General features: G+C 43.0%; 1 protein-coding gene across 2 annotated transcripts in view; it reads left to right on the top strand.

The window, feature by feature from the left end:
* Positions 1 to 12,832, top strand: part of MYLK (myosin light chain kinase) — a 440,102-nt gene that overhangs the window by 322,359 nt on the left and 104,911 nt on the right. For both annotated transcript variants that reach the window (XM_060262723.1, XM_060262722.1), the window contains one exon: positions 4,825 to 4,978. In XM_060262723.1, coding sequence (XP_060118706.1) covers positions 4,825 to 4,978 — 154 coding nt within the window. The remainder of the gene's footprint in view (positions 1 to 4,824; positions 4,979 to 12,832) is intronic.

The following is a 12,832-nucleotide window of genomic DNA, read 5'->3' as shown; positions in this document are numbered from 1 at the left end:
CTGGCAGCGGCTCTCCAGGGTCTCAAGCTGAGGTTTTTCACACATATTTGCCTGGGGTTTGAACCTGGGACCTCCTGCTTCCCAAGCAGATGCTCTACCACTGAGCCTAGGGTTCCCAAATCCCCCGCTAGGCCTGGAGACCCCCGATTTGGAGCCTCCTCCCCCCGCTGGCCATAAAAGGGAAAGCGGGGGGGGAGGGGGAGAACGGAAGCCCTTCCCACCCAGCCCCGATTGCAGCAGCCAGAGCTCTTCCGTTTTCTCAGGCTGCTTCCCGCCCCCAGTCAGCTGGCCGGTGAAGGGAGGGGAGCCCAGCCACGCCCCCAAAGGACCATGTGCCTTTGCACCTCTGGAGGTGAGTGAGTTCTTTCCCCTGCATCAGATTTGCCAGAAACGGGGGGGGGCGGGGGGGAGGGGGAGGGGGGGTGGAGAGTGAAACGTCTTCTCATAGGGTATAATGGGGAATTGATCTGGAGGTTTCGGGGGCTCTGGGGGAGCTGTTTATTGAGGTAGAGGCACCAAATTTTCAATATAGTATCTAGTGCCTCTCCCCAAAGTATCCCCCAAATTTCAAAACGATTGGACCAGGGGGTCCAATTCTATGAGCCCCAAAAGAAGGTGCCCTTATCCTTCATTATTTCCTATGGAAGGAAGACATTTAAAAAGGTGTGCTGTCCCTTTAAATGTGATGGCCAGAACTCCCTTGGAGTTCAATTATGCTTGTCACACTCTTGTTCCTGGCTCCGCCCCAATGTCTCCTGGCTCCACCCCCAAAGTCTCCTGGCTTCACCCCCAAAGTCCCCAGATATTTCTTGAATTGGACTTGGGAACCCTAACTGAGCCACCGTCCCTCCCCAACACGCTATTAGAATATATGTCTGCCATTCATACTTAGTGTTTATGATGGAAAACATAAGTGCCTCCATTGCAAGTTCAATTGCTGCTTCATGTAGAACTGTAAACCTGTACTGGAAAAACCGTTTTGGGCCTAGGCCTGATTAGTAGACTGCAGATACTCAGATAGGCCTTAGGTCAGGCCAGACAAGCAGATAGCTGATGTGTACATAAGTTTGTGTCAGTTTGCATATTTAGCAAAGGCTCATGGGGCATTCTTTTGAAAGTGCCACTATGACTAGGAGAGAATGGTATAAAGCAGGACTGGGCTAAGTGAAAAGACAAGGGATTATTATAGAGACATGGCCCTCTGAAAGGCAAAGCCTGTTCCTGCTAGGCTTCCCAATCCCCAGGTCCCAGCGGGGGATCCCCTGGTTTTACAGGCTTCCCCCCTCCCCCAGCCAGCTGGCCGGCGGGGGAAGCTCCACCTCCATAGCCATTATGCACCTCCAGGAACGATTCCCATAGGGAATGATGGGGAATTGATCCGCGGGTGTCAGGGGCTCTGGGGGGCTGTTTTTTGAGGTAGAGGCGCCAAATTTTCAGTATAGCATCTAGTGCCTCTCCCCAAAATACCTCCCAAGTTTCAAAAAGATTGGACCAAGGGGTCCAATTCTATGAGCCCCAAAAGAAGGTGCCCCTATCCTTCATTATTTTCTATGGAAGGAAGGCATTCTAAAAGGTGTGCTGTCCCTTTAAATGATGGCCAGAACTCCCTTGGAGTTCAATTATGCTTGTCACACCCTTGCTCCTGGCTCTGCCCCAGTGTCTCCTGGCTCCCCCCCCCCCCCCCAAAGTCCCCAGATATTTCTTGAATTGGACTTGGCAACCCTTGCTCCTGCTGGATCCAGGCCTTCTTGTCTGCACTTCCTACAAGGAGATTGAGTAGGAGTCTGATCTGGGAACACTGGTTAATGGACCAGTATTGATAGCTTTGGGAAAGTTTTTTTTTTTTCACAGTTGTGTTCTTTTCTATTTAAATAAATTGGATTTACATTTTGAATTTGTGAACAATACTCTAGAATTTGAAATGGGCCCTTGGGACTCGGGGGGTTACAGAACAACACTTAATGTGGTGTTTTCCCATTTGAAACAGTAAAGCTGAAGGCCTTGGGCCAAGGATCAAATATGGGCTATGGTTAGACTTTACAGAGCCCAGGATTCATTGGCCTGGGCTGCAAGATCATTTCTATAACATGATTTGTCTTTAATTTTTTCCCCTTCTTTCTTGACTCATGAGATTGAAGACATGGGATAGACACGTGTGTGGGGAAAAGCTAGTTTGTACCTGTCTCAGAAAAAGTTTGGGTAACCTGATGATCTTAACAGGAAACATCAGAGCTATTGCCAGTTCTCGGGGATCTGGGTTGTAAACCTTATTTTATTGTAATGAATAAACAAGGCCTGAAGCAGGGTTGCCAGCCTCCAGGTGGGGCCTGGGGACTGCCCGCTTTTACAACTGATCTCCAAAGATCAGCTCCCCTGTGTCAGCTCCTGAGCAGTCCTCAATCAGCAGGCCTTTGCCTGGTGTTCAGAAAAGGCCTTCTTTTATTAATAGACACATCACAGCAGTCTGACTCTCTGTGTCAGATCTGGCTGTTGCTATTGGAGCCAGATCTATATGCCCTCTCCCAGGCTGTTATGAACACGCCAGAATTCAAAACAAAAAGCCCACACAAAGCAAAGGTAACAGTTTCTCACCCAGCTCCTCATTGTGTGTTAACAGGTGGCAGGACAGTCTCTGAGGAGAAGATAGCATGTCCTTGAAGTCCAGACATGAGCGTCCCCGCCAGGGTAGAATGATTACTTTATATGTTACAGACAAAAGAAAAGCAAGCAAAGCACAGCAGAGCCTAACTCCCCCCAAAATTCTCAGAAGAGTTACAGCAAATACAGAGACTAACAATATTCATGGCAAGGCCCCTTGACATTTTGTCCCCCTTAAGATGCAACCCCCCCCCCCCCCAGGTTTCTCAGGGTGCTTTTTATGGAATTGTCACATTAACGAGGTGTGTTGACATGAGATTTCACCCATTCATTGTGCAAGGGTGGGAAATGCAGTCATTTAATTAAGTAGTATAAAGCCCCCCTTTTGACTTTGGAGTCCAGAATTTCTTTGACTTCATGATGAGATTGACTCCCCATTATCACCGGAGCTGGAGCTTTGAGTCGAGGGTGCCAGAAACTGCTTCCAGGATCTCACTTGAATAGACTACAATGAAAAATTGCATGGACGTTACAAAAAGCTTTAGGGAGCTCTAGCTCTACAGTCACTTTGTTAATCACCCTTTTTATATGAAAAGATCCCAAGTATTTATAGCCAAGTTTTTTTGAAGACTGCATCCACAGCAAGTTTTTTGTTGACACATATACGGAGTCGCCACCTTCAGGTCCCCCACAGGTGCATGATTCTTATCAAAGTGAGTCTTGTAAGTTTCTTTAGTTCATTTCAAATTTTCCTGAATGAACATATATGAACATATGAAGCTGCCTTATACTGAATCAGACCTTTGGTCCATCAAAGTCAGTATTGTCTTCTCAGACTGGCAGCGGCTCTCCAGGGTCTCAAGCTGAGGTTTTTCACACCTATTTGCCTGGACCCTTTTTTGGAGATGCCAGGGATTGAACCTGGGACCTTCTGCTTCCGCAATCAGAAGCCAATGTCTAAAAGCCAAAAGGTCAGGTTGCCAAGGAAATCAAGCTGGTCAGGATCAGGAATCAAGAAGGAGCATGGATGCAAGCCAGAGAATAGACTTGTTGCTTCTTCAAGGTTACCAGGTCCTGGGTGGGAGCTATATGGAAGTCTCAATCAGCCTGCTCCCTGGGTGGCAGTGACTCTGCTAGAACTCAGGGCTGAGAGATCTGAAGCATCAGCGTGCCTCATGTCTTCACTCTGAAAGTTCTTTCCGGAGCCTGCTTCGAACTCTTGAGATGGGAGGAGGAGAGCTTGGAGGAGATTGATTGTCAACAGCTGACACTGGTGCCTGGAGAGTGATTGATGGGCCAGCTGCTGTTTGTTCAGCTGAGGAACTGGCTGGCAACTTTTCCAGGTCTGTTAACCCTTCTAGCTCCTCCTCGTCAGGTCTCATGACACCCTGCATGATGATGCCACCCAGAAATGACATCATCACACAGGGCACATTGCTTCAGGGATGCTCTAGGATCTGCGGTAAAAACTCTTACGATATCATAGAGTTTTTCCTGCAAATCTTAGCACATCCCTGGCATGACATGCCCAGCGCGATGACGTCACTTCCAGGTCATGTAATTGCACCGCATGCACAAAGCATGCAAGAGAGGAATCTCCCACCACAGCAGCAGAGGGACTTGGCAGCCCTATAAAGAACGTGGAAATAACATCTTGAGATCAGACAGACACTTCTCACAACTATAACAAAAATCATATCTATTGTATTTGGAAAAGTTTACAAAATTAAGGAGACAACTCAGGTCATCATCAATGCAAGGTTTAAATAAGCAGGTCTGCAAATGTTAGTTAATGTCAATTCTTTCTGTGCCTGATTTGAAAAAGAAATTTTGTTTTTCTTAATTATAAAGATGATTCTGTGATAAACAACTAGTCAGTCTTAATTTAGGAAGCTTCATTTCTGTAGAAGGTATGTTCTATCACAATCCCAAATCTTGAACAGATCAGGTAAATAAAAGCAATCATTTTAAGAAGTTCCTTAATGTGATAATCCTTAATAACCAGAGAACCATCATGTAGTGAGATGACAGTTTATTGACTGGAGATCCAGGGTGCCAGAAGTGGTCATAAGAGCTGGTGGGGGGAGGATTTTAAGATAACTGTAAGGGCAAGAGAGACCGGTCAGCACATCATGACCTAATTTTTGTCTGTTCTGTATTAAAACTCCTGGTTAACTTCATATTTTTCAGAATGCCTGTCTTGTTCTCTCCCCTTGAATTTGACAGATCCAAGAGAATGAGCACATCAAAATAGAGAATGCTGAGAACAGCAGTAAGCTAACCATTACCTCCACAAAGCAGGAACACTGCGGATGTTACACATTGGTGGTGGAAAACAAACAGGGCAGCAGACAAGCCCAGGTTAACCTTACCATTGTAGGTAAGTACATTAGATCAGAGTTTATTATTGTTGCAAAGGTACCACATTCTCATTGTACTGGGCAATCTCTGAAAGAACAGGCAAGCATAGAGGACAGAGATTCTTGGAGGTTCAGTGAAAGCTTGGCCAGGTTTAATGATTCCTTTCAGAGAAAGACAATCAGTCTTCCATGTTTCTGTGAACAAAAGTGAATTTGGATCAAGTGAGTCAGGATTCAGGTTGTTGGTAGTAGGAAGTGCCATAAGGTTGCAGCCAATTTATGACAATCCTGTAGGGTTTTCAAGGTAGGAGACAAACAGAGGTGGCTTGCCATAGCAACCTTGGGCTTCCTGGTGGTTTCCCATCCAAGAACTAACCAGGGCCAACTCTGTTTAGTTTCTGAGATCTGACAAGATCATCCAACGTACATGCACTTGCAGAAACCTAAACTGCTACTCAAATAATAATTAACAAATAAAAAATAAGCATGAGCTTCACTAAGAAGCCTGAGCAGGGATTATCTTAGGCAGTGGGCAACAGGAGCAGCTACCCGAGACCCAAACAGCCCGCAGCCCCGTGTTTCCAAGGAGGAGCCCCCGTTGTCACTTCCGCATGCCCTGTTTGAGGCTCAGCTATCTGGCTTCCGGTGGCAGTGGTGGCTTCTGCCCAACTCACATGGGGTAAGAGCTTCCCCTTGCTTGCCAGCAGGCAGTGATTCTGGGGCCCTATCCTTGACCTTTGGGGCCCTATCCTTGACAATGCTTTCTAGAAGAGCAGCTGTATCACAGATAAGAGTAGGTAACCCGTTCAACATATTCATATTGCCATCAGAAGTGTTGCTCAAGTCAATATACTTAAGCTACATCATACATTGCTTATTAAAGTAAATAGGAGTGGCAGTTTTTGCTCAAGTAATTACACATAGCAAAAATTAAAGCCATTCCCCAATAATTTCTAGAAGACATCTACACCCATATTGATTTGATCAAGCATCAGTTAGTAATTTAAATAAATAAGATTCTGCCGAATGGTCAATAATAAGGTCTTCAAGTGGCTGTTAGATTTACAGAGTGATCCTATGTAGTTACTCCCGTTTAAATCCATAGATTTTAATGGAATTAGACTGGAGTTGATTTGTATAAGATTGTACTGTCCTGATATTTTAAAGACGTTTTGAGTATCCAGCATTCTCAAAACATTCAGATGTTTTGAGATGTTTTCAGTATTCAGATGTTCACCTTTAATGTCATTGTATACTAAGAAGTATACAGGAGTACTGTATTAAGGAGTACTTAATACAATTAAAGGAAATCACGCCTTTTTGAAGCCAGAAACAAGAAAATTGCCACCATTTAAATTGTTACAGTGTTTTTTGAGGAAAGAAGAAAAATGTATAGTTATCAGATTGGCCTATTAAATCCACTAACAACTGATCTAAATACTTAACACAAATATCAGAGCAATAATCACAATACAGAAGAACAGGCTCAATATTTTCTACTTCCTTTCTTCCACAATCACGTAGCCTCTGCATGTAAGGGATCTTCAGAAACCTCCCATGAAGTACTGCGGAGGGCAGCGCATTGAAACGTGCTAACGTATAAGCCAGCGGGTACCTGGATCACTAAGGGAGAAAAAGTATGTTGCTATCACCCTTATAGGAGGAATCCCTAATCTCAGAGGAGAGCATCTACCAGAGGCACAGCTATGCAGTTCTACTTTCCCTCTCATGTATAGGTCTGAAAAGGTTACTTTATCATTTTATGGACTATTGCGAATTAAATTCATTGACCCTACATTTCCAGAAGTCCAAAATCATTGTCTTTGGGAAATTGTGGAAACTGTCTAAATGGACTATAAGGGGGTATCACATCAAGCAAGTTAAAACCTTTAGATACTTAGGAGTGCTCTACCACTGAAACTCACACACTGTACCTCTAGATGAGCTGCTCATAAAAAGGGAGTGATGAAATCTATGAATAATGACATATTAGTGATTACCCGGTTTTATTACTCTGTGGGCAACCAATATGTCCCAGCAGCCCTACAAGTTTTTAATCACAAACTGTGTGCTAAAATGCTCTATGGAGTACCAATCTGGATTGGTGCTATTAATATGGAAATAGAAAAGATTCAGTCTATCTTCCTTCGGAAAACCTTAGGCCTTCCAGTGTGTTTTTCCTGTGCTGCAATGTGTCTTGAAACCAACCAAAGACTGTTAGAGACTAGAGTGAGGTTAATAACGTTTAAATTCTGGTTAAAATTGCATTTTAAAACCACTGCTTATTCCAACTGTCTTGTTTCTTTAGTCTTAACGGAGTTTCATCAGTCCTCTTGGTTGACATCTATAGAGAAGAAGATAGCTATTATAGGAATAAGCTTTGATGAGCTGCGTTCTCTGTCAGAAAAAGCTGCTTTTGTTTTACTTAAACAAAGAATCCTGTATATTGAGTTTTAGTATTCAATCTTTGGATGTTGTCTTGCTCTTGGCAATGGAAAACTGGTTCTGGAAAAGAGTCACAAATGTGGGTTATTTTAAGGATTTTTTTTTTTGGTCTCTGCTGGGATGTAAATAAACCCCAGTTGATTTTAATTTGAAAATTAGCATCACAAAAGCTGCACATAGGTATCTTAGAGCCTGTGTATGTTGGGTAAAATTATAATGATCTGGAATTAGTCTGGTGGACTGAAAGGTGCAGAAAGTTCAAACCTTGATTTAGCATCTCTGGTTGTTACATAACATTGTTATATCCGAAAACAGAATTACATTTATTAGGGAATCCCTGCTTTAAGATATTGTTTCCATGGGATGTTTCCAGACCTCTTTAGTTGCTACCCTGTAGCTGTTATTACAATAGAAGAGGTTGGACTTAACAAGCTTTTAATGATGATTCATGCTGATTTTATTTACTTTTTCTGCGATATATTATTATTACATTTTTCCCCACTGGCAAACTGCCTTCAAACTTTTCCAGAGAGTGCAGCGATGAAGTAAGATATATAAAATATAGTTAAATGAATGTTTTTGAGCATGTATACATACATACACATGCAAGCAAATAAATAAAATTATTGGTGAGTCCCCACAGGATAACAAACAAGAACAAACATGACTGTGGGAGATTTGAGAGTGAATACTTCCAGAATTCTCTTTTTCTTTAAATAAGAGCTTCATGGGCTACAACCCTAGAATGGTTTCACTAATTGAAATATCCCTCTACACACACACACACACTGTTACCCCGTAAGAGAAAAAACATAATGTTGTTAGGATGGTGAGTCTCGAGGCAAAAGGAGGAAGGTTGCGGGCCTAATTTGCCTGGGAGATTATAGATGTTGATATGCAAATGCTAGAAATGTTCGAGGTAAAATTGAATTAGAATGCTTAGTGTTGGGGGAAAATACCCACTGTATATCAGGGAGGGTGTACAGTCCAGTAAGATTGAGAAGGTAAGAGAATTAGATTTGTTTCTAAAAATGCTTTGGGTCAAAATACTGGGCCCAAAAGAAAGCTTAACTCTGGGAGTTTGTTATCACTCATCAGATCAAAAGATAGAAGATGGTTATAAAATGATGACAGAATTAAAAATAGTGGCTAGACATAAAAACTGTGTTGTAATAGGTGTTTTAACTACCCACACATTTATTGGGTCAATATGTGTTCAGGTCGGGAGAAAGAGATTGAGTTTCTAGATACTCTTCAATGACTGTGTTATGGAGCAGATGGTCACAGAACCTATCAGGGGAGAGGCAATCCTGGACTTGGTCCTAAGTAATGCCCAACACCTGTAAATGTAAACGCGATTGCACCGCTTGGGAGCAGTGACTATAATGTTGTTGATTTCACCATTTGTATAAATAGGGAATTATCAAAAAAGACCAACGCAACCCCTTTTAACTTTAAAACAGGTAACTTCTCTGAGATGAGGAGGCATGTGAAGAGGAAACTGAAAGGAAAGGTTAATAGGACCAAACCCCTTGGGGAAGCTTGGAGACTATTTAAAACTACAATCCTAGAAGGTCAGATAAAATGTATACCGCAAGTTAGGAAAGGCACAAAAAGGTATAGAAAAGGGCATGGTTAACAAACAAAGTAATGGAAGCTGTAAAAGGTTGCTTTAAGTGGTGGGAAGCTAATCCGAGTGAGGTTAATAAAAGGGAACACAAGCTGTGTGCAATCAGGCAGTCAAAAAGGGGCTATGAGGAGCATATTGCAAAAAACATAAAGACCAACAATAAAAAATTCTTCAAATACATCAGAAGCAGGAAACCAGCCAGGGAGGCAGTGGGGCTCTTGGATGACCAAGGGGTCAAAGGATTACTGAAGGATGATAGGGAAATGGCTGAGAAGCTGAATGCATTTTTTTGCCTCTGTCTTCACTGTGGAAGATGAGAAATGTTTGCCCACTCCAGAACCACTGATTACGGGAGGGGTGTTGAAAGACCTGAGTAAGACTGAGGTGACGAGAGAGGAGGTCCTACAACTGATAGACAATTTAAAAACTGATAAGTCACCAGGCCCAGATGGCATACATTCAAGAGTTCTGAAAGAACTCAAATGTGAAATTGTGGATCTCCTGACAAAAATATCTAATCTTTCATTAAAATCTGCCTCCATTCCTAAGGACTGGAAGGTAGCTAATGTCACCCCCATCTTTAAAAAGGGTTCCAGAGGAGATCCAGGAAAATACAGGCCAATCAGTCTGGCTTCAATACCAGGGAAGTTGGTGGAAACTGAGGATTAGTAGGCACATCGATGAACAAAAGTTATTGAGGAAGACTCAGCATGGGTTCTGTATGGAAAGCTTTTTTCTCACTAGCCTGTTAGAGTTCTTTGAGGGGGTGAACAAACATGTGGACAAAGGGGACCCAATAGATGTTGTTTACCTTGACTTCTAGAAAGCTTTTGATAAAGTTTCTCATCAAAGGCTCCTAAGTAAACTCAAGTGTCATGGGGTAAAAGGACAAGTCCTTTTGTGGATCAAAAACTGGCTAATTAATAGGAAGCAGAGAGTGAGTATAAATAGGCAATTTTCGCAGTGGAGGGTGGTAAGAGGTGGGGTACTGCAGGGCTCAGCACTGAGTTCGATGCTTTTTAATTTGTTCATTAATGATTTGGAGTTGGGAGTAAGCAGTGAAGTGGAACGCCAGGCTGGGAATTATAAAGAAGGGAATTGAAAACAAATCAGCCAGTATCATAATCCCCCTGTATAAATCAATGGTGTGGCCTCATTTGGAGTACTGTGTACAATTTTAGTCACCACACGGCACAAAAAATATTATAGCTTTGGGAAAAGTCCAGAAAAGGGCAACTAGACTGATTAACACTTTCCTTATAAAGAAAGGTTAAACCACTGGGGGCTCTTTAGCTTGGAGAAACATCAACTGAGGGGTGACATGATAGAGGTTTACAAGATTATGCATGGGATAGAGAAGGTAGAGAAAGAAGTACTTTTCTCCCTTTCTCACAATACAAGAACTCTTGGACACTCAATGAAATTGCTGAGCAATCAAGTTAGAACAGATAAAAGGGTAATTAACACAAGGAATTCACTGCCACAGGAGGTTGTTGCAGCTACAAGCATAGACAGCTTCAAGAGGGGATTGGATAAACATATGGAGCAGAGGTCCATCAATGGCTATTAGCACAGCTTATTGTTGGAACTCTCTGTCTGGGGTAGTGATGCTCTATATTCTTTATGCTTGGGGAGAGGGGAACAGTGGGAGGGCTTCTAGTGTCCTGGCTCCATTGATCGACCTGATGGCACCTGGGTTTTGTTTTGGTTTTTTGTCCACTGTGTGACAAAGTGTTGGACTGAATGGGTCATTGGCCTGATCCAACATGGCTTCTCCTATGTTCTTATAGCAGGATGGAATAAATGCTCTTCCACCCAGAGTTTGGCGGTTTCTTTCAATATGGGATCAATATAGAGGGGTATAGGATTTTTTCCCTTTTAGCTAATATATCTACCTGCCTTGGGTGCTATAAAGCTGAATCTGCTCATGTAGATCTGATTTAGAGGTGTTACCTCTCAAGGACTGTGACCATCTGGCTCAAGTTTGACTGATTACTGGGACTCTATTTCAGATTCCCTTGAGGACCTTGAACAGAAATTTCCAACTTTGGACATTGTGATAGCTGGTGATTTCAATGCGAGAGTGGGTCAGATTGGATCAGATCTGGCAAGTAGCTTAGGTTTAGACCCTGAGGAGGCTCTGCCTACTTGTATGTCTATGTGCAGATTTTTCTAAGGATGCCTGAATTAATGATGCTGGTATCTGTTTCGCCCTTTTGTGTGTTGGGTTCAATTTGATAATACTGAATGGTTCTTCTTGTCATGGCTTTTTAGAGAAGCCATGTTGGATCAGGCCAACGGCCCATCAAGTCCAACACTCTGTGTCACACAGTGGCAAAAAAATTTATATACCCACATACACTGTGGCTAATAGCCACTGATGGACCTGTGCTCCATATTTTTATCTAAACCCTTCTTGAAGGTGGCTATACTTGTGGCCGCCACCACCTCCTGTGGCAGTGAATTCCACATGTTAATCACCCTTTGGGTGAAGAAGTACTTCCTTTTATCCGTTTTAACCTGTCTGCTCAGCAATTTCATCGAATGCCCACGAGTTCTTGTATTGTGAGGAAGGGAGAGAAGTACTTCTTTCTCTACTTTCTCCATCCCATTCATTATCTTGTAAACCTCTATCATGTCACCCCGCAGTCGACGTTTCTCCAAGCTAAAGAGTCCCAAGCGTTTCAACCTTTCTTCATAGGGAAAGTGCTCCAGCCCTTTAATCATTCTAGTTGCCCTTCTCTGGACTTTCTCCAATGCTATAATATCCTTTTTGAGGTGCGGTGACCAGAACTGCACACAATACTCCAAATGAGACCGCACCATCGATTTATACAGGGGCATTATGATACTGGCTGATTTGTTTTCAATTCCTTTCCTAATAATTCCCAGCATGGCGTTGGCCTTTTTTATTGCAAACGCACACTGTCTTGACATTTTCAGTGAGTTATCTACCACGACCCCAAGATCTCTCTCTTGGTCAGTCTCTGCCAGTTCACACCCCATCAACTTGTATTTGTGGCTGGGATTCTTGGCCCCAATGTGCATTACTTTGCACTTGGCCACATTGAACCGCATCTGCCACGCTGACGCCCACTCACCCAGCCTCAACAGATCCCTTTGGAGTTCCTCACAATCCTCTCTGGTTCTCACCACCCTGAACAATTTAGTGTCATCCGCAAACTTGGCCACTTCACTGCTCACTCCCAACTCTAAATCATTTATGAACAAGTTAAAGAGCATGGAACCCAGTACCTGGAGGAATTTACCTGTGTCACTAGACAAGGGTGTAGTGTGATAGACTATATGCTGATTTCTCTGTCAGATGAGGTCATTTAAAAGGGGGGGGCATGCAGAAAGCTGTCATTTCCCCCTGATACTGATTTTTAGCTCCCCAGAAAGTCAGAATTCAGTAAAGGATGAATCTGAGAGCGCAATAGATAGGATTCCCAGAATTGTTTGGTTGTGTAAAGCAGCTTGTATGATAGCAGAATTCTTCAGCTCTTAGCAGAATGTGTGGCACTGTCAAGAAAGCCATCTCAAGTCTCAGAGCTAATCCACCTTTTTGATAAAATTATGATTCAGCTCGTAGATGCTCTTAGGGTTCAATCAGTGCAACAACAAGCTCCTAAGGGGCAGGTACACCAGGGTGGTTTTATAATGAATGTCTTGAAATGAAGGCCCAAGTATGTGCCATGTATCAGCAGTATAAAGAAATGAACTTACCAAAACCACCAGTGGCATATTTTGAGTTAAAGTCTCAATTAAATCAAAAACGTTGGGATCTACTGCAGGCCAC

Source organism: Heteronotia binoei, chromosome 21, assembly GCF_032191835.1.
Source record: "Heteronotia binoei isolate CCM8104 ecotype False Entrance Well chromosome 21, APGP_CSIRO_Hbin_v1, whole genome shotgun sequence".
In the NCBI taxonomy this organism is placed as follows: Eukaryota; Metazoa; Chordata; class Lepidosauria; order Squamata; family Gekkonidae; genus Heteronotia; species Heteronotia binoei.
Note: the sequence above shows the minus strand (reverse complement) of the source record. Positions and strands in the feature narration are given on the sequence as shown.